At 39.6% G+C, this 23309-nt stretch overlaps 1 protein-coding gene across 2 annotated transcripts in view; it reads left to right on the plus strand.

Moving 5' to 3' along the window:
• The first annotated feature begins 287 nt into the window (after positions 1-287).
• The window catches only part of LOC116048939 (kinesin-1 heavy chain), a 41927-nt gene continuing 18905 nt past the window's right edge, over positions 288-23309 (plus strand). For both annotated transcript variants that reach the window (XM_031298262.2, XM_031298263.2), the window contains exons 1-11: positions 288-732; positions 6910-6997; positions 7116-7189; positions 7339-7443; positions 7900-7948; positions 8047-8102; positions 10000-10087; positions 12874-12998; positions 14758-14862; positions 17220-17365; positions 22628-22776. In XM_031298262.2, coding sequence (XP_031154122.1) covers positions 604-732; positions 6910-6997; positions 7116-7189; positions 7339-7443; positions 7900-7948; positions 8047-8102; positions 10000-10087; positions 12874-12998; positions 14758-14862; positions 17220-17365; positions 22628-22776 — 1114 coding nt within the window. In that variant the 5' untranslated portion in view covers positions 288-603. The remainder of the gene's footprint in view (positions 733-6909; positions 6998-7115; positions 7190-7338; positions 7444-7899; positions 7949-8046; positions 8103-9999; positions 10088-12873; positions 12999-14757; positions 14863-17219; positions 17366-22627; positions 22777-23309) is intronic.

Here is a 23309-nt window from a genome sequence, read left to right on the forward strand (position 1 = left end):
AGTTGGTAATTTCATGGTGCAGATTAGAACCCAAATTGAAATGTAAGCAACTAAAATTGCTGAATGTTAGAACATTGTGTCAAATATTACTGTGACTTATAAAGTGTCAGGTTCAGTTCCATCATAGTGTTAATAGTGTCAAAAAACGTTAGCTGACGTTGTTGTTCAGTAGCTAGCTCAGAGATTATCAGATAATGAAATTACTGATTTAGCAGGGGTTTTTTTTGCATGGCACTGTATCCGTGTCACATTCTCATTAGGGGCTGAGCCCCCCGTAGCGGTCTGATCCTAGAATCGCCCCTGATCACATGCAGCTCAAGCTTGTTGCGCACAAGGTGTTTAAACTGTACCCCTGTACCTGGTCATCCCTACTGCCAGGTTGGTGCACTAACCATTTCAGTGGAAATTAATCTTTTGCCTGTAAATAATGTGACGTTAATCCAACACAGTTACCTACCTAGTCAGCGGACTAGGCTACCTTCTCTGTGGGGGCGCGGCATCCTCTCTGGCTCCCTGTGTTTGTTTCTGTATCTGTCAGAGAGAGTGTACCGGGAGGACGGAGGCTTTGGGTCACGGAGCACTCCCCCATCCACAGCGGCAGAGATGGCGGACCCCGCAGCCCAGACCACCATCAAGGTTGTGTGCCGTTTCAGGCCGCTGAACAAATCGGAGGTGGCTCGGGGGGACAAGTACATCCCGACATTTCAGGGGGATGACTGTGTGCAGATTGCGGTGAGTGTTTTTCTCTATTTCGCAGCTCTGGGATCAGAAGATAAACTTAACTCAGCCCTCCACTTCTTCCATTTTTCATTTCGGCTAGTGAAAGTCAGAACATTTTCAATACAAATATGTTTAAGTGTCCTTAACCATAGGCTTCTAATTATAATGCAGATGTTGTCTTTAGTTCTGGTTTTAAAATGACTCTGTCGGTGTCATAAATCGCTTTAAAATGAAGTTAAACCTCTAAGCCCTCGTTGCAAACATGGACCAAACTTAATTCAAAATTCTAGCAATTTAGTCTGACTTTGGTAATCAACAATACTCCAAATACATAACACTCCACTTCAAATACATTAACACTTTCTGAATTATTTAGAATAAGTTTAGCTTCTTTGCCTTGCTTGTTACAATGTTTGCATGAAATACATCCACTGCTTTAGTAGTGTGGCTTTAGTGAGTGTAACGTTAGCTCTGTTCCAGTGGATTCATTTTTCCCGAAAGTTGGCAGCAGTATGGTGTCGATTTAAAGACGTCTCAGTCAATTTGTCAACGTCAGACTTTTCTCAACTTGAACCAGTCTTGACTGTAATCAGTGAAGCTAAAATGTGTCTAAATTTAATCAGTTTCACCTGTACTTCATCAGCTCCACCTGCGCCTAATTGGCCTCAACAGGACACTACTTTGAGGTTAATGCTAACCGTAGCATGCTAATGTCTTGGCAGAGTCATAATACTGCTAGCGTGATATGTCAGCTAAAAAATCTGACTAGACACAGCTTAGGTTGGATTTTGAGCTGAGCATTAAAAAGTAAAGCTTATAGTCTGATTAAAGTGGTCCTTTGGAGGTGATTCTGACAAGATGAATTTAAAAAGTTCCAAAATGGCCACTGTACAGCCCTGTGACTAAAAGACATGAATGTGTGAAAAAGCTTGCTAGTGAGGCCAGACACTAGTAACAAATTAAAGGCAAAACTTGAATAAATGTGTAGAGAAACATAACAAATGCAGTTTTCCATACAGGGCACAATGTGAATGGTTCAATGAGTATGAATAATGAGAATCATATGCTATGGCTTTCACAGTGAACACCTACAGTATGGGAGATCTTTGCACTATATATCACTAATATATATATATAATGACTATAACTGCGAGAACAGTCTGGAAAGATCTGAAAATGACATCACTATACTGTAACGCAGCCTTTAAAAACCAGGAAAAGACAACACTTATGTCATATCACGATATTACGATATCCAAAATCTAAGACGATATCTAGACACATATCACGATAAAGATTTATATTAATATATAGCCCAGCCCTGTTTTGCACTCTCCATTACTGTCATCAAAATATCTAATGAGTGAATATATTTTTTAGAAGAATGGTGCTAATACCTCCACTACACTTGCACAATCTATGACACTGATACGACACTGTATCTGCTCTGAAGGCTCGTGATGGAACAACACCTTACTAACATACTTTATGTTGTTGTTTTTTTCTTCTTTCATTTGTCACCCTGAAGTTTAATCTCTGTATGAATTTAGGCTCAGCTTTTATAGGACATATGGTAGGGGTTGCATTAGCCTTTTGTTTCAGCCTGATGTTCATAACCATTGCACATTTTTTTTTTTAAAGATGAATGGTTGCTTTGTTCAGAGGTAATTGACTCCCAGTCATAGGCCAACAGATAACCAGTTATGTCATGTGGAAAAGTGTTGTTGTACTGTTGTACTGCTATTTTCAGTGCAGATCTTACCTAAGGCAGCATTAGGCCAGGCCTCAGATATGTGTTGTTTTTTTCCCCTCCACTCTTTAGTAGGGGTGCAAGATATATCGACTCAATATCGTTATCTCTATCACGTTGCACAATATTATATCGAAAGTGTATATTATATTATTTAATATTTAGTTTATTTTGTGGAGCGCTGCGTCCCGTCCGTTGGCTGTGTGGCTTAGTTGTGTTTGATTTAGAGCCCTCTTGAATTGGCCAGTTACCGTGCCACTTGCACGTTACTGCACGTCAACGCACGGGTCCACTATGTGACAAACCCTATGGAGCGTACCATGTGACGTGTGTGCATATTTCAACAGTGTGACAGTGTAAGTGAAGAAATAGATAGAGACAACTAAACAGAACGAATCAGAGAAGAGAAAGAAAAGTTGTGTCCTCCTGAAAAGAGAGAGAGAGAAAACTCCAGGGAAGTCCAGCTTGTCACTTCCCCACTAGTGGATTCGTGACACTGTTCTGTAGACATGGACCTTATTTATATATTTATACTGTTCTACCAGTAGAACATGTCCTGTTCTGTAGACATGGACCTTATTTATATATTTATACTGTCCAACCAGTAGAACATGTCCTGTTTGTCACACTTTGTGATAGAACCCAGATGCAGACTGCAGACAGTTTGAAGTTTAACACAGTTTATTGATGATTTAGGCAAAGTAACAGGATGGACTGGTGGAATAAACCTCTCAGGCGACAGAGCAGTATGTGGACTCGGGCAGGGAGACGAAGCTTGCAGGACTGGTGACGGCAGGTGGAGAGTGGCGTCAGCAGGCAGGTTGAGAGACTGAAGAGCAGAGTGGTTCTCCTTCGAAACACAAAGAACAGCATACAGGTTACAGGCAAAACTACAGGTAACAAAAAGTACCGCGACAGATACAAAAACTGGACGTTCACCTACGTGACTAGACTTAACTATCCGGCGCTGAGCAGAGAGCAGCCACAGCTTAAGAAGCTGCGCTGATGAGCCACGGAAAACAGGTGGTTGATTCTCGATTGCCTGCAGCTGCGAGTCATCCCGGGAGTGGCCAGTCACACCCACTGCACTGAGAGAGGAGAAAGAGCAAGCAGAGGAGAGGGAGAGGAAAAGAGAGAGAGAGAAAACTCCAGGGAAGTCCAGCTTGTCACTTCCCCACTAGTGGATTCGTGACACTGTTCTGTAGACATGGACCTTATTTATATATTTATACTGTCCAACCAGTAGAACATGTCCTGTTCTGTAGACATGGACCTTATTTATATATTTATACTGTCCAACCAGTAGAACATGTCCTGTTCTGTAGACATGGTCCTTATTTATATATTTATACTGTCCAACCAGTAGAACATGTCCTGTTCTGTAGACATGGTCCTTATTTATATATTCATATTGGACCAGTCCAATATGACCAGTCAGTTGTCAGTTGAAATAAACCTTGTGTTGTAAGAAAACTTGTTTAATTTGTTATGAATCTATGTTGATGCGTTTTCCCGTAACTTTTGTAATTTTACATATGTTTAAAATATCGAATATTAATTAATATCAATATCTCAATATTCATAATCGATATCGCAATATCACATTTTGTCAATATCGTGCAACCCTACTATTTAGTTCATATAACACATGAACATCTTTGCCAAAAGATTCAGAATATGATCCAGATTTTTGACAGTAGCATTCCTAACTGCCAATAAGAAAACGGTATGCTTGTTGCTGATTAGCCAGAAATAATTAAATGTAATGTAAATGTAGTTAATTAGTAATTAATGAAATGTAACTCAACGTTCACTTACTAGCTTTGTCCAGAGCTCAGCAGAAGGATTTTACTCAGTTGTCATGGAGATAGCTCAGTTGTCATCACACGCCTTTTTCCAAGGTCAAGAAATAAATTTCACATTCAAGAGATTCATTATTTCATATTATTAACTATAATCTTAAAAAAAAACTTAGTTTATGAAATATGTGTGCATTGATCATGTGGCATGCCAAAGGAATCAGGTATTGACTCAGTCAGACAAAATAAAAATTATTAGTATAACAACATTGACCACGATTATCTGTCTGTTATCTGTTAAATCTCAGTCAGCCTATAAAATTTATATTTTTTTATACCAATTATTAGGATTTATTGTGTATTGCACATGATCAGATACTGACCCTGATGGACAAATTTTGGAGATGAAGGAAAATGTGTGTGCTTGTATATGTGGTTCCCCATAATGTGATATGCTGTAATATTTCTATTTTATTTTATTTTTATTTCACCTTTATTTTTATAGGCAAGTCATTAAGGACCGGCCCTTATTTACAACGGTGGCCTGACAAGTGGCAAAGCCACTTAGGGAAAGGGAAGGAGGGCTAGAAAATAAATACATTAGAAATACATACAGTTTAGAAATGACATAAAATACAATTTGAAATACTCCACAGACAACAGTAAACACTTATAACGAGTGCCCAGGTACAATACAACATATTTAGCTGGAAAAATGATTATGTAGAGAAGTAACTGCATATGTCTGTGAACAAGGATGATATGATGTTTTTTTAAAGATTTTTTGGGGGTGTTTTTGGGCCTTTATTGATAGGACAGCTGATGAAATGAAAGGGGAGAGAGAGGGGGAATGACATGCAGCAAAGGGCCGCAATATGACGGTTTTGAAGGATGAAATGGAAATTAATTTGTCCAGTTTGAGAATCTTTTGCAGAGCGTTCCAGTCGCGAGCGGCAGCAGATTGAAAAGATGCGAGACCAGGGGCAGAGTTGGTTTTGGACCAATTAATGCTTAATTGAAGATGAAGTGAAGACCAGGTATTGTATGTGACAGACTTTGGCTGCAGCAGGTGACCTAAGTAAGGAGGTGATCGGCCAAGAAGGGTCTTGTAAATGAAAGTGAACCAGTGAATCTTACGGCGAGTGTGAAGGGAGGGCCTGTTGACAGATGAATACAGGGTGCAGTGGTGTGTATTGATACATACATTCCCGGTTTTTCAACTCAGTGCCATGAAAAAGCTTGATGACTTGGCTGTACAGGGACAGACTGAAGAATTCATCTCAACATTGTGCCTGTGTGGCTGGCAGCAGGGACTGCAGGTTGTAGCAGAGCCTAGAAGCAGATTCTACAGGAAACTGAAGCCTGATTAAGTCACTTCCTCTATTTGAGAAAAGTACACGTAAAGTACCTGCTGCTACATCAAGCTGTGTTTGGTGAAATCTGTGTGAAACAGTAGTGATTACAGTTTTTAAATTCAACTGCTGAGCTGTACTTGGCAGTCATTCTAGCATTAGGCTACTGTAATGATGACTCATTTATTAAAGATGGGCCTGACAATCACAGATTCTATTTCTGTGTCATTAGTCTATATCCACGACGTTCTACTTCCGGGAATGCTACGGTGCCTGCATAAATTCTGCCGGATCATGCTCTTTTCGCCCGGATGTCCGTCCCCTTCCTCTTTCTTTGTGTTGGCGTTCTAACCTCTGGTGGATTTCTGAGGACTATGGTTAACTGCTCCTCAGATCTCTGCAGGGTAAATCCAGACAGCTAGCTAGACTATCTGTCCAATCTGAGTTTTCTGTTGCACGACTGAAACTACTTTTGAACGTAGACATGTCCCACCAAAACAAGTTCCTTCCTGAGACTATTTAGCAGAGGCACCGTGGCTCTGTCCGGCTCTTAGGACCGCCCATGACGATTGTGATTGGTTTAAAGAAATGCCAATAAACCAGAGCATGTTTGTCTCCTGTCCCAGAATGCTGTGTGGACTAGTCAGACCCCTGCAGCCCTGTGAAGGAAGGTCTGGCAAAGCGAGACTAATATTACCTTAACACTATCTGCCACCCACCTCTTTTATTCTGAAGCTCATATCCATATTGGTCCATATTGGAAGTCTTATTGTTTCTTGTATGAATGCATGCTGACTAGAGCTGTAACAATTTTTCTGCACAATTAATTGTCCCAGAAATAATTGTGATTAACAATATAATTGTCTCTTTCAGTCAAATTTAAAAATATTTATGGATTTATTACTTTTGCAAACAAATCAAAGTTTTGAATGAATTCCAGGTAACATCTTTTGATATATCACTGTCAAGTGACCCAGATAATGTAATAACACAAATGCACAGCCTATGAAGTAAACCTCGCCTCTTTTTTTTATCATAAACACATTGTATTTTTTTTCTTAAATGAACATAAAGTTGACAATAGAACATTTATCTTCACACTCCTCCAAATATTTTCCCTTTACAGTGTTTTTGATAATCACACCTGCCTAGGTAAATTGCTAACATGCAGTGGACTTATGTGGAGTAATGTCGGCCTATCGCCGCATAGCAATATGGAAATTCATGTTGGCATGTGTGATACTGGTGCTCATCACTGCACCCCCCCCACCCCCCCTCCTCTTCACAGGGTAAACCGTACCACTTTGACCGTGTCTTCCAGTCCAATACAACTCAGGTGCAGTTCTACAACGCTGTGGCTCAGCAGATTGTCAGAGGTAAGATGTATAGCAGAATGCAGATGTAGTCTCAGAGGCAGTAACACACTAAAACCCTGGCAATACAAGCCCGAACCTCAATTCTGAACGTGTTATTTCCTTGTCTGGATGTGTACAGATGTGCTAGGGGGCTACAATGGGACAATATTTGCCTATGGGCAGACATCCTCTGGTAAAACACACACAATGGAGGTAACATTTTAACTGTTGCTTTTACCACTGAGCAAAAATACTAAAAATAGTGACTGAAAAGCCTAAAGATCAGTGCTGTGCTGTCTTGTTCACACTTTTTTTATATATATATATATATATATATATATATATATAATCGTGTACTAAAGGGAGATCTCCACGACCCAGAGATGATGGGAATCATTCCCAGAATTGTTCAAGACATCTTCAACTACATTTATTCCATGGATGAGAACCTGGAGTTTCACATCAAAGTATGTTCCTCTCCATCAGGTGCTCGGGGGCTTTTAAACATCAAGCAGGGTTTCCGCGGGTTTTAAAATGTCTAAAATTTCAAAATTTAAATTTTAGGCCTTAAAAAGTATTTCCCTACGTCCATGCAACGCTACCTCTAATGCAAATGTTTTTCTTGTAGTTCTTTCTTTGGCTAGTCCAAATATGATTTGGCTGTATTAAGACTACAAATGAGACCAACATGCTACTTATATTGCAGCCAGTCAGCTTTTATGTTATTGGTGCAAGTCTCTTTTAGACTGTACCACAGACATAAATCAGTTTTTATTTTTCAGCTATGGGGAAGTGCAAGTTTAGAGATACTTGGCTTGAATAAAACTGAATTTAGGGCTTAGTTGATGTCTTAAATTTCATTCCTAATGGTCTTAAAAAGTACACGCCATAACGTTGGTCTCACTGGAAGCTTTGCTTTGCAGGTTTCATATTTTGAAATCTATTTGGACAAAATCAAGGACTGCTTGGATGGTATGTTTCAAGTCTCTCGTGGCTTCTTATCATTATCATTCCGGCCCTGATGCAAACAACGTGATCGACCTGATGTGTCCTTTCCTTCTCCTCCACAGTGTCAAAGATCAACCTGTCTGTACACGAAGATAAAAACAGGGTGCCCTATGTCAAGGTGAGCCACATGGCCATTTATTTCTGTGTTGAGAAATGTTATTTGAGGTTGCAACATTGATTGTTTCGGATGCAGTCACACAGTCACAAGTTTGTCCCAGCCAGTTGTAATGCATTAGCTACGAATGACATAAGAGGATATTGTCAAGTGTATTTTAACTGTGAGGTGCCCACACTTGAAAAGGACCAGACTTGGGATTTCACTCAGAAGAATATTTATTTTGATCAGTTGAAGTAGCAACGTAATAGGATCAGGATTCGAAGTAACAGGTGAAAAACGTTTTAAAGAGAAAAAAACAAAAGAAAACACAAAAAGCATTTTAAATAAACAGGTATATTCCCAACACAGGAAAGGTCAAATGCATTTTTTTCCTACAGGCAACACAGCTGGGTTTTTTTACCCTGCATTTTACTAGATTTTCCATATAAACTATACCAATCTAAGCATTTGATCTTATCAGTTTAACACCTCATTAAACCATGCAGTAATAATTTCTTTCAAACTTTACCTGTAACATTTAACACATTTACCACATTAAATACAAAACAGACAAAGGATCCAAACGAAAATCTATATGAAACAAGAGTCCACGTGAGCTTAGCGATCATCATAATCAGAAAGTCCCAATTCCTCACAGTGAATGCATTTGTGCCTCTGCTGAACTCTTTGTCCGTCGCACTCCAGTCAAATGACTAATGCTCGTATTTGAAACACTGATTTAACTGGGCGTGAGCTTCTAATCTCCCCAATTCAGTTCACCTGGTTGAGCCGGCACCAGAGTGCGCACACAGTCACGTGCGGGCTAGCATGCAGAGCGCGCGCAGGGGAGGCGGCATGCAGGAGAAAGAAATGACGGATACACGGAAGAAGACAGCCACACCTCCACCGGGTTAGCGCGACAGATATGATGTAGAAAACAATGGCACATCTGTGATCTGCACGATAAGAAGAGGGTATATGGCAGCCTTTCTCTAGTCTATATCCTCGACGTTCCACTTCCGGGATTGCTCCGATTCCGAAATTCCGCCGGATGCATGTCTTTTTGCCAATGTTCGTTTCCTTCCGCTTTCTCTGTGTTGGAAAACTCTGGTGGATTTGTGAGGACTATGGTTAACTGCTCCTCAGATCTCTGCAGGGTAAATCCAGACAGCTAGCTAGACTATCTGTCCAATCTGAGTTTTCTGTTGCACGACTAAAACAACCTTTGAACGTACACATGTTCCACCAAAACAAGTTCCTTCCTGAGACTATTTTGCAGTGACTCTGTGCGGAGCCTAGTGCGGCCCAAGACGATTGTGATTGGTTTAAAGAAATGCCAATAAACCAGAGCACGTTGTTGTCCTATCCCGGAATGCTGTGTGGACTAGCCAGACCCTGTCTGGCAAAGCGAGACTAGCCTTTCTCAAACTATGGACGCCGGGCCGCGGAGCAATGCCTACTGGGCCGCGGGACCCTAACCAAAAAAATAACATAGGCTACATAACCGGGCATGGGCTGCTGTGGGACTGCTTTATTAGAGTAAGTGGGCCCCAGAGGATAAGGGCCACACATTACTGGGCCTTGGCACAAAAAAGTTTGAGAGAGGCTGGTATATGTTACATAACCTGCGCAATACAAACTTTTACAATAATTGTTTTTAGTGGAATGAGTTTTTTATCTTTTATATTGCTTTACAGTGTGAATTTTATTTAATTAGATGTGGGAATGAAGATAGAGTATAAAATATACTGAGAAAACAAGGTAATAAGATCCCTTTCTCGTCATAACTTTCCCTCTGAAAGCATTAGCCTGATACAGTATGTCACCGTCTCCTCAGTTAATAATTGTCCGACTGTGAAGCAGGCCTGCTGCAGGGCTGTTGAACACAGCTTTTCTTTGTGACTGCATGTGTCTCCAGGGGTGTACCGAGCGTTTTGTGAGCACTCCTGAGGAGGTCATGGATGCCATAGACGAAGGCAAAAACAACAGGCATGTGGCTGTCACAAGTGAGTTGGTACACTGAGAGCCTTTAGGGGCTGCGGCCTCTCATGGGTTCAACCTCGCCGAGTCTCCTGACTGCAGCGAGACTCTCATCCACCAAGACGCTGCCTGTGCCACACACATAATGAGACAGAAAAGTTCAAATAGGCATGGTTTGTAAAACACACAGTTAGAGCTGTAACAATTCCAAATTTTGCTGTACAATTAATTGTCTCAGAAATAATTGCGATTAATAATATAATTGTCTCAGTCAAATTTAAAAACATTTATTTATTTATTACTTTTGTTTCAGTTCTGAATGAATCCCAGCATACGTCATTTGGTTATATATCACTGTCATATGACCCAGATAATGTAATAACACAAATACACAGCCTAGGAAGTAAACAACACCCCTTTATTGCTATACCATTTTTTTTCTAACTGTATCCCCCCCCCCCTTTGTCATTTTTGTTGCTATGAACTTGTATAGGGTCAAGTGCCAACAACTAATAATTAAAATAATAATAATATATTGTCTGTGGCCGTTCCGTGGCTCAGTGGTAGAGCAGGCGCACATATACTGAGAGGTTTATGCCTTGACGCAGAGGTCCAGCGTTCGAGTCTGACCTGTGACGATTTCCTGCATGTCTTCCCTCTCTCTCTCTCCCCTTTCTCACCTAGCTGTCCTGTCAGAAATTAAAGGCGGAAAAGCCCAAAAAATGATCTTTAAAAAAAAAAAATATATATATATATATACAGTATATATATATTTATATATTGTCTGACCAATACTCACTTATCTAACTACAATTTGGCATATCTAAACACAATTGACAATTACCATTCATATCTTAGCACCTTAGCTAATGTTAGCAATTCATTGCGGTTAGACAAAGAAATTGCGATTACGTAGAAATATTGACAATTAGACAATTATGTAATAATTGTTACAGGCCTAATGACACAATGTGATATCATATGTTTTGGCCTAAACTGTAGTTATACTGAGTTTAATTGTAATCTTTGGTGCATCTTCTGATAATCTTTGATTTCACATGACTCTTTTTTGCATCTAATATTTTCTAAAATGAAAAGTTTAGTTATCTAAACATCAGACTGTCACTGCATGGATACAATAGTAAAAAGTGTTAGGTACCTTTGGCCAATAAAATAAGTGACCCAAAATGATTTATGTGTTGTTTTTGAAACAGCTACTCATTATAAGCCCTATTTATTTTTCATGAACTATGTGTTCACACACCAGTAAATACTCGGTGGAGACAGTAGACAATGACATGCACATAATATTCCGGTTTTTGCCCTTATTCCGAAAAAGACGATATTCCGACTAAGCTGTTTACACGGCTAATGAAAATGAGTACTCCATTAATATTCCCGTTTACATGTAGCCGTGCAAAACAGGACTTTTTCAAAGTTTCCCAGCGGTGGAGGACTTGTTGGACCGTGTGAACAGCGTCCCTCTTTCATTCCTTCAACCAGCTTCTTGAAAAGGTCGGTGTAGCGATGTGTGCTCATATCCAAAAACCTGTTGATATCCAAGTCTTTGATAATGTTTAAAAGTAGCTGTGGTTCTCCTTCTTATCGGGTCTGCAGCCTTGCAAACTGTTGGCTGGTTGGTTTGTGTACAGAAACCAGAGCTGACCACAAGTCTACGGTGAAAACCCTGATTGAGACGCATATTCTGAATGCGCTGCATACATGTCCAAAGAATGCCTCTAAAACCAGAATAGTACCGACATATCACCCATGTCTTAATCAGAAAATGCTATGTTCGGAAAAAGGCCTTATTTGGAATATCCTACCGGAGTATACTGTTTACATGACCTGTATCAAATTCAGAATATTGTCATATTCGGAATAATAGTGGAATATTGGTGTGCATGTAAACGTACTGAGTGTCCTTGCTCTGCTAATCTTCAGTTTAAGTCCAGATCGCAGGTATAATTGGCCCCTCGCAAGTTGCAACATCAATGGAATAAGAGGAAACCAGGAAATCAGTAATTAAAATGAAGACGCTATGAAATAGGATATTTACCCATAATTCTGTTAGCTTTAGCTGAGTTGTCTACAGTAGCCTATAGCCTAAATATTACACATGAACCCTATGGGATACTCCCCTGATTTAGTATTTCACCTCCATAAAGTTGTTTGTCTTGTGAGAGACGGATTTAAAAAAAAGAAAAGCATTGAGGCAGTACAGGTCCAGATATCCTGACTTTTAGTCCCGAAATCCTACCTTTCCCCCAGTTCACCTAGGTAGCATTATCATTAGACCTTCCCACTCCCATGTCTTCCAAATTCCACACCTTTCAACCTGTTTCCTGCGCAAACTATTTTTTGTAAATTAATTTTTAGATTTCGTGATTCTAGTGCGGTGACCTACCTTATTCTATTCTTTTTTCTTTATACAAACACTAATTGGCAAGATGACCAGATTTTCCACGTAGTAAAAAGAAAAGGTTTTAGGACTCAGTTATAATCAGATTGCATGTTAATGTGGCTTGGAGAGTTTAATTAGGTAGACTGAAACATCTGTTAGAACCCGTACAAATCGTGTGTCAATGTGTTTTATTTTACTCATAGCATACTAAATATTATTATTAATAATATTCTTACTAATACTGTTGTAAATAATTATAAATAATTGGTATTATTTATAGATAATACTAATAATGCATTGTTAGAACATTGCTACTTATGTGTGTGTGTGTGTGTGTGTGTGTGTGTGTGTGTGTGTGTGTGTGTGTGTGTGTGTGTGTGTGTGTGTGTGTGTGTGTGTGTGTGTCAGACATGAACGAGCACAGTTCCAGGAGTCACAGCATCTTCCTCATCAACATCAAGCAGGAAAACTCTCAGACTGGACAGAAATTCACTGGAAAGCTCTACCTCGTCGATCTGGCTGGTAGTGAGAAAGTACGTTTCCATCCTGCCCTTGTCCTCCACCCCCCTCCGTCTACTCTTTGCCTCTGTGGCTTCCCAGTTTCTGCATCTGCATTTATCTCCGGTTTTAATTTTTATTTTGCTTCTAAACCGTATAGGTCCCATATTGTAAAAAGTGAGGTTTGTAAATGAGGTTTGTAAATGGTTTGTAAATTTGTTCAGCGGTGGAATGTAACTGACTAAATTTACTCAAGTACTGTACTTAAGTACACATTTAAGGTACTTGTACTTTACTTGAGTCTTTCCTTTAATGCCACTTTCATTTGTTTTAAATTCAACATGCCATTTGTTGTATTGTAGAACAATACTGAAAGCAGCAGAATTGCAGAACTGAGTACACTTTAATATCTGTTTATGTATCGCGTGTAATATTGTTTTCGCAATATTCAACAACGTTATCGCATATTGTATATTTTCCTCGCCGCTTTACAGCGCTTTACACACTGCAGGCACCATTCATAGATAGATAGATAGAGATAGAGATACTTTATTTATCCCGAAGGAAATTAAGGCTTATACACATCATACATATGCAGGCACACAGACATATGACATATGACATCCACGCTAGAGTGCGGATCGGCCCGACCGGAACCCGAACATCATTTCTAAATATCTGTTTGAACCCGGCCCGGCCGTTTAGGTATCTATCCTCTAATCCATGCACACATACATACTACAAAAATACAAAGGAAGATATCAATAGTGTGCCCTTACAGTAAAGTTAGGTTGTAGCATGTTTAAAGGAGCGTTGTGGAAAAAAAATGCAGAAAGGTGCAATGGTATCATAGTGCATTCACACACATCCATGCACTGCTCATCAGATAAACATTCACACACCGATGGCACATTATTTGGGGTTTAGTCAAGGGTGGTGTCTTTTGGTTAATTGACTGGAGTCTAGTCTCACTGTTTCACTTCTTGCGGACCGCGATTCCAGTGTAAGGCCGGCTGCACACTGGCTGCGTGGCGTGAGCGTGGCGTTTCTGTTGCGTGGCGGCTGCGTGGTGTTTTCTATGTCTTTCCACACCAGAAAGGTGTCTGACGCAGCGCTGCTGCTGCTAGCCTTGTCTGGACACATGGATGTTTCCCATAATTATAAACATATATACTGATTTGATTACAGCAAAGACAACGTCAGCAGTATTGACGGCAAAATAGGCTACAGAATATTTCGTTCTGTATTGACAGGTGCAATATTTGAAAATCAATAATTATTTATTAGTATTTTTTTTAATTACATTTATATCTGCATTTATGTCAACACCTAGAGACTTTCAAACATCAAAATGTCATTTATTAATATGTATTTGTGTCAAAATGACATATAAACATCTTTTCCTGTTCTATTTTGAATGGAAACGCTTCCAACACGCTTGCGTGTCACGTGAAAAATAGGCATTGGTCCTATTTCTAGCATGCACCCATTTTTGACACGGCTCGAGCCGCGCCTGAGACATGCGTGTCACGCAGGCAGTGTGCAAGCTCTAACCTGTTAACATGGGAGCCGAAATATGCATGCAGCTGACACGCTCACGCCACACAGGCAGGGTGTAAGCCGGCCTGACTTGAATGGCTGCGATTGCTCGCGGGGTCCGCGGTGCCTCTGCGCAGTGGAGAATAGGGGTTATGCTTTTAGTTGTGCAGAGTAATTCTGTCAAATAATGTTGGTGTTTCTAATGCTACAGTCTGGTTCCAGCCTGATTCAGAGAAGTCATTGTGTGTTTCCCAGGTGGGTAAAACGGGAGCGGAGGGCACAGTGCTGGATGAAGCCAAGATGATCAACAAGTCCCTGTCTTCACTGGGAAATGTCATTTCAGCTCTGGCAGAGGGCTCGGTGAGGCAGGCAGCACTTCCTGGGGGATGTTTGGTTTTCAGGGGCATTTGGTCCTATTGGTGCTAATAAATAAACGTGTGTGTTAAAATGTGATTCAAAGTTTATGATAAGGATCCCTAGAATGAAGAATGATAATTTATTTTGAAATGTTCCATTTGATCAGGATCCCTCTAAACAAGAATGATGTAAACATTGTCTACATTATTTTGAAATGTTCCAATGGCCATCAGCTGAGGTTCTTGTATATACACAGGGCTTTCCTGCATAGAGAAAGTTTTGGCGCCCCCCCCCCAAAGAGTTTTTAGCCAGCGGCAAAGGAAAACCATGGCAAAACGTTCTCTTTGGGTGTTAGAATCATGTCATTATCAAGAATAGACAGAGACCACTGAAGTTCATTTTACTTGAGAACCCAACAAGGAGGCCTTCTCCGCACTACAGAATAGTACAGACAGTGACCGAACGAAAAGCTCTCTACAGCTGCTTTTTATAATAAATGTAATAAATCATGATACACAGTAGATGTTGTCAATTGTTATCTTGTCAGAGTCGATGACGTCTCCCCTATCTGGTCTGGGAGGGCATGTATGCCTTCAGGAACATACCGTGCACAGACAAGGACACGCAATGGCTCCAGTTATCTTGTTTAGAGTATTCACTTAGGGCTGTCAAAATAACGTGTTAAAAAAAATAACGCAGATTAATCCATTCCATATGACGTTTGACCCGGAGCCGTTCTAGCCATATAGATATATATATATATATATATATATATATATATATATATATATATATATATACACACACACACCTCTATATATATATATATGGTTCTAGCCACCATTGGACTGTGAAATGAAGGAGGGAGACGAGAATGTGCTGCCTGGATCATTAATTGGAACATTTACTTGTAAAAATCTTCTTCCTGCCAACCCTGGCTACTGAAATATGGAGCCACTGATATGTCTGCTCTTCTCTCTGATGCTCTGAAACAGATACAGGAAACACAAACACCGCTGCACGTGACGCTAGTTAACACTATACTCAACAGCAGCTAACGTTATCCTACCGCTAGCTAGTTAACACTATACTCAACAGCAGCTAACGTTATCCTACCGCTAGCTAGTTTACACTATACTCAACAGCAGCTAACATTAGCCTACCACTAGCTAGTTAACACTATACTCAACAGCAGCTAACGTTAGCCATCCGCTAGCTAGTTAACACTATACTCAACAGCAGCTAACGTTAGCCTACCGCTAGCTAGTTAACACTATACTCGACAGCAGCTAACGTTAGCCTACCGCTAGCTAGTAGCTGGATTAAAAACGGTTAAAATGCTGACAGCTAACGCTGAACGGTGTAAAGTTTGACTGTGTTTTACTGTAGAGGATTCAACACCGGGATGTAACAATCTGCAGCTACCATCGGAGAAACAAAACAGACAATTTCAATTTCAATTCAACAGTTCCATGAAACTGGTAAACTACAGCCTCGTGGTGCATTTGAAGTTATTGTAAATGTCCTTTTCCCATCTGGTGGTTGTTTTTGTCGTTCAACAGCAATTTACTAGTGAAATAAGTTATTGTTATTGTTATACATTATTATTAAATCATTTAATTTTGACCATATGGCCTTAGCAATAAACAAGCTTCTTTAATGTCACCGACTGTTGTTAGTACCCTTTTTTTTTCTTTTCTTTTTTTACTTTCTTAAAAAGTATTGGTTCAGGCACCATTAATGCGATTCATTTCGATTAATTAATCACAGAGTATGTAATTAATTAGATTACATTTTTTAATCGATTGACAGCCCTATATTCAGTATAATATTATTCTATGCAAACAGTTTAATAATAAGAGAGAAAGTATGTAAATCAAAATTTCCCTAACATTGGGAAAAAAGTTATGGTTATGCTGTTGATACTAATCTAATGAACTGGACTTTGTGGTCAAGTGTAGTCAGATGGGACCCCCCCCGCCCCCCCACTGCATTTATTCCATTGTATTTTATATTTTGAATTGTTACCTGCCACCAGAATTTCATGTTTTATTTGACATTAATAAAGATTTTTTTCACCATAGATTTGTGCCTGAAAATGTATCAAAATGCAGGAAATTAAGTCTTTGACGCTCAAATTCCCCCCCCCCCCTCCCCCCTTTATATGTGTGTCCCCAAAGGTCCATTGTGAGACAGGACAAACCATGATATATTTTAAACAATGAGTGATAATAATGTGCAATCTAAAAATGATGGCTTTGAAAATGACTCTTACAAACACAGTATACCTAGAAATGTTAATGATGTAAGTAGGAAACCCATGTGTGTGCTGTGGATTCTAATGTGTGTCCTCTGTCTAGAGCTATGTGCCGTACAGAGACAGTAAGATGACCAGGATCCTGCAGGACTCCCTGGGAGGGAACTGTCGGACCACCATGGTCATCTGCTGCTCCCCCTCCGCTTTTAACGACGCTGAGACCAGGTCCACACTGATGTTCGGACAGAGGTACACACACACACACACACACACACACACACACACACACACACACACACACAAACACACATACTGGGAGCCGATAAAATCTGTGAACCACACTGCATGGCAATCATGGGAATCACTTTCACGGAAGGTAACATGAGGACAATCCAGCAGATCGAGTCGATGCATCACTACTTTTTTGGCAAAAGTGGTAAAGATTCTGTTGTACCTGTGGCCGGGTTGGCTCAGTGGGTAGAGCAGGCGCACATATACTGAGAGGTTTATGCCTTGATGCAGAGGTCCAGGGTTTGAATCCGACCTGTGATGATTTCCTGCATGTCTTCCCCCCCCTCTCTCCTCTTTCTCACCTAGCTGTCCTGTCAAAAAATTAAAGGTGGAAAAGCCTAAAAAAAATAATCTTTAAAAAAAGAAGATTCTGTTGTACCTAACAGCCCATTTGTGTTATAACCAGCCACTTATCACCCTTTCAAAAAAAATAAAAAGCAATTACAGTTGCGCTTTCATGTGGCTCTTTGTAGTTTGCCTTATTTGAAGTTCGTGTACTTGCACTTACTTCTTGCTGTTCTTGCTGTTTGTACCTTTAAGGTTGAAAGCACTTAATGTGAAGTCACTTTGGATAAGAGCATCAGCTTAAATGACATGTAATGTAATGTAAAAATGTAATGATTTCATGTACTGTTAAAGTACAAATGCTACCTATAATGCATATCAGACATTACTTTTCCATTGCAATGTTGACAATAAAAAATTAGGTTGAGGACAAAAAGTTTTGAAAGTAAAATTAAACATTTTCACAACTATACCACTTTCCTGAAATTACCAGGCACATAGATAAAGACCTAAAAACCTTGCCCACCACTGCAGAGGTTTCCACAATTGGCCTGTTCACGTGGGAAGCCAGTGAGGGATCATGTTGTTGTTGCTGCACAAGAGAGTACCAGGGATTAGTGATAGCGCCTTCACAGAGGAGGATGACCAGCTCTGCTTTTAAAGACTAGCCAGGCATTCTGTTTCTCCCAGCTTCCTGTCTTGTTGTGCTAAGCTAAGCTAATGCACGGCTGACTGTAGCTTTCTATGTAGCATCCAGTCATAAGAGTGGTATCGATCTTCTAGGAAAGAAAGCAAATATTCCCAAAATGTCAAACTATTCTTTAAACCTTAATGATGAAAACGTCTCATTCCCATCTCTGTGCCAGGACCACAGTTGTTCTTATGTCAAACATTCACATTCTTGCAGTGGTGAAAGTATTCAGATCTTTCAGTTTGTGTTGATTCTAGCGGCCGCTTTGGACTAAAGCGCTAGTGTTTACCACACCTGCTGTCATAAAGATCTTTTCTTTACGGTGCTGTATTAGCCACTGTATATTACTGAGTTAGCGTTACCAGGAGGTCATATAGTCACAATGAATATTTTGCTCAGACAGAAAATTAATCAGTTACAATAATAGAATATGTAACAGAAGCATTGTTGTATTTCCAGTGTTGCTACGGTAACTTAGTCTACTTTGGATGAATCATGAGCTAGACCAGGTATCACTGTCACTGGGTCACCAGCCAAAGCATTAAGAGATTGTTGTAGCAACCAACCTAATAATAACTTAGATTAATATAGCGCATTTCATGAAACACACCGACACTTTACACAAGTACAGGGAGACAAGGGAAAAGAAAATAGTAGGGAACACAAACACGGACTAAAAGGAATAACACGTCTGCTCTAAATAGAGGGGGGGACGTCATTTAATGTCGGCTACTGACGTACATCCACATCATGCAGACTAAAGTTATCTATCTAATAAAGCGAGATGTGTCTGTATGTATGTATGTGTGTCTGTGTTTGGGGGCGTGTTTGGGCAGAAGGTAACCAGCACGTCACACGCAGACGCCACATGCAGAACGCTTTACAACAGCGTTTGACTCTTTTCCTGCTTCCAACGTTACATGATTGCTGGATATACCAAGCTAACTTTTCTTCACTTTCCTGGAGCACTGAAAGGAACATCGCAACTGTTGTGTGGAATAAGGTTGGCGAAAAAAAGGCCCTACGCTTTTCCGTGTCTATCTTTTCACTAAGAGGAAACTCAATAAAAAGCCATTTTGCCGACACAAAATATCAAACAAAAGCCAGACACTATATCGTATTAAGTTGCTGTGAGCTGTACATTCACCATTTCTAAACAAACGGCAGAACATAACGTAATCTCAAAGATTATTCTTTTACAGCGCTGTGCAATGTGAGACTATCTCAGAGTTGAACCGGGCAGACGCATCAGTTTTCATCAGACTCACCCTAGGTCGGGTTAATTAAGTCTACTGCTAACTTATAACACTAATAACAGTACCGTCGCCAAATTTTGTGACACTCTGAATCTGCAACCTTCTCTGTCAGGTAAATCAGAAAGTCATTAGTAGGCTATACACTGGAGTTGCATATTAACTGATTTGGGGTTCTTCTGTAAGTAATTTTGGGGTACAATCTGGTTTTGAAGAATTCTACAAGCAGCACTACCAAAGGCCAAGCAATCTGCCCGTTCCAAACAGGCACATTTTCAACGGGCACTGTACTAGTTTTATGAATGAACTAGACATATTACATATCTGAGGGCCAGTTTGGGGTGGGTTTTGAATCATTTACAATCCCGTAATTGTCTCCATCTGTTGAAAGGCTGACCGAGATTGACTCACCCGTCATCTTTCACTTTCCCTTTTAGCTTTTAGTTGTTCTTTGTTTAATTTCCTTCTTTCCTGTGATGGTCCTGCCCCAGTATCAGACATAACTACAGCAGATAACTTCTAAAATATAAAAATATAATTAGGCCTATGTAAAGAAATCTCCTGCTACCTTTTACCTGGCTGGATACACTAACACAGGCTATTCTGGTGTTACAAAGAAATCTGTGACCCTTCAGAATGTGTTACTGTAGCTCCGTCTACCTGCCGTAAATCATTCTCTGACTTCGCAGGAGAAATCAGACCTTGGCAGAGACATTAATAAAGACTACATAAAACTAGCGTTCTTTTCACTGTTAGTCTCGTTTGCTGTTACAGGTCATTTATGATCATCAGATGGAACATTACACAGTTTCAGAAACATGTAAAAGTACTCATACCACACTGTAAAAATACTCTGTTACAAGTAAAAGTCATACATTGAAAATGTTACTTAAATCTCCATTGTGTAATTTTTTGAGTTGATTCTTAGTATTCTCATATGAGTAGAATCTGACATTCAGAATCATTCAGAATACATACAAGCGAGTCGCTCGAATGACTCCCGCCATGTAGCGCCTCCATCTTTAAAATACATTAGCCAAAGAGGGACATACCTCCGCATTTCACGCCTTTATACTCCGTGGCACTGTGACGAATCCCATTGAGGGAGAGAAGATTACTTGCGACTGCTGGCAGATTGCCTGTTGAAGATGGAGGATTGCGCCTGTTCTCAAGGACAAAGTTAATATTGGAGCGGCTTTTCCAAGATGGAAAGAAATCATAAGGAGCAAGGATTTTAAAAGGGATGCTGAAGTTGCCTGCTTTCTTCTCGACAGGTAATTCTGCCTATTTGTGTAAATTAAAAAAAACTATAAAAAAAGTTTTATAGTTGCTACTTGCTTGGCTAACTATAGCATGGTTGTGCATAACGCTAGAACGACGTCTAGGATACTTTTTCTCGCGTCAATGATGAAAAAGGATTGTCTACCTTGTAACATAAAGGTAATCATATGTGTCGTGATTTCCGTGGCAGACAACTCACGTCATGTACAGTTGTAACACAGACTAGCTACAGCTAGAACAGCTGTGTGTAAACGATGGAGACACTTAAGAGCTCATTTCGGTTTCATTGACATTGTTCATACTGCTCACAGAAATAAATTAAAAACACAAACCTCCGTTGCTTCTCTCCTACGCTGTAAACATTGCCTTACACTATTAATCTTGTACAATATACAGAATAACGATAGCACTGATACTTTACTAACATTAGCTTGCATATGTTTGGGAACCTGATAGCTGATGTTAGCAATGAAATGGTACCAAAATAACGAAAACGTAAAACTATTATTACACTGAAGGGAACACTCACGGACAAAGTCGAATTTCTTGGAATAATACGGCCACCGTAGGAGTTAAAATGTGCTCGGAATGGGAGGGGCTAGAAAGTAATATTCAGTTGGTTGTCATATACAATTTCACCGCTAGATGGGAGAAATTCTTACACAATGTAGCTTTAAGTAAAAGTATGTAAGTATCATCAGGAAAATGTACTTAAAGTATTAAAAGTAAAAGTACTCAATGCAGAACTCTCCTCCCATTGTAGAAAGTGTAAAGGATCAACCAGTTGTGTGTTTAATGGTCTAATCATCTCAGCTGGACTTGTAGCCGTTATATTGTTGGCTAGTTTAGATAAGATAAGATTTTATTACTTTATTAATCCCACACTGGGGAAACTCCTGTGCTACAGCAGCTCAAAAGAAAACAAATGTACACACATCATCAGAATAACACAAATACACATTAAATATACATAGCAGAAAAATATACAGAAATTATTATAAGAAATAGAATTAGTTATAATAACAGTAATAATACAAACATATTTACACAATAAACACCTTTATATAAACAGACAGTATATATACACAGATATACAGATGAGTAAGGTGCAGATGAATAGAAATGACATATTGCACAGTTGGAGGTGACACAATAGTTCATAATAAAACATCGTATTTTATTAACCATGTGTTTTGTGTGCAAAAATCTGAATGTGTAAAGTAACTAGTAACTAAAGCTGTAACAGATGAATGTAGTGGAGTAAAAAGTACAAAAGTACAAAAGTAGAAGTAGAAAGTGGCATGAAAAGAAAAGACTCAAGTGAAGTACAAGTACCTCAACATTTGTACTTAACTACAGTACTTGAGTAAATGTACTTAGTTACATTCCACCACTGCATTCATGTCATGGAATGCTTACACATAAAATTGTTAAAAAAAAAAAGAAAGCCATTCCTTTAACACCCTACTGGAAAATCTTGCTGGCAACTCAAAATATATCAGAGAAAACACACGCTTTTAAATAAAAAAATAATTTACATTTGAGAGCCACAGGGGTTAGGAGATCCTATCTGTAACATCACTCAGGGATGTGAATGAGCCTGGAAATGAGGGAAAAGAGACTGCAGAACGGCAGCCTTTTCAGTGTGTTCTGCGGTGAAAGCAGTCTCTAAGTGGCTGGGCTGGTGATGTTAGCTTCCTGTCTCGCCAGGGCAAAGACCATCAAGAACACGGTGAGTCTGAATGTGGAGCTGACTGCAGAGCAGTGGAAGAAAAAGTGGGAGAAAGAGAAGGAGAAGAACAAGACGCTGAAAAACACCGTCACCTGGCTGGAGGCCGAGCTCAACCGCTGGAGGAGTGGTGAGGACTATCATCCAATAACATCTCATCTTTTTATATATCTCCATAGTAGGGCTGAACGATTTAAATCTAATTGCGAATTTTCTGCCAGATATTGCGATTACGATTCAATTTGTCTTAATCTTAAAATCTTAAATCTTAAATTTAGCTAAAGTTCAGTACTCACTGTGTAACAGATACAACATGTCATGGAGCATTATAACATGAGACACCATCAAAACTGTTCTATATTCTAATACAAGGATGAGAACATAGATATGAATTGCCAGCAAGTGTTTTTCTTTTAATAAGCATGGAACAGTCAAATACAGAACATTTATCACAAAAGCTAAATTTGTAATAATAGAAAACAATTCTAATGAAAAATATCAGTACTTCCTGTAAAGTGAAATGTCTGATCTGCCTCAGTTCAACAGCAGCATCTACGTATTCTACCATCATGTTCAATAAAGTTATACAAAATAAATGAAAAATCCACTGAAGATAGGACATTTCTATTAACAACCTGTGACATAGCATTATATGCTGCATTA

The sequence above is a fragment of the Sander lucioperca genome, chromosome 23 (genome assembly GCF_008315115.2).
Source record: "Sander lucioperca isolate FBNREF2018 chromosome 23, SLUC_FBN_1.2, whole genome shotgun sequence".
Classification (NCBI taxonomy): domain Eukaryota; kingdom Metazoa; phylum Chordata; class Actinopteri; order Perciformes; family Percidae; genus Sander; species Sander lucioperca.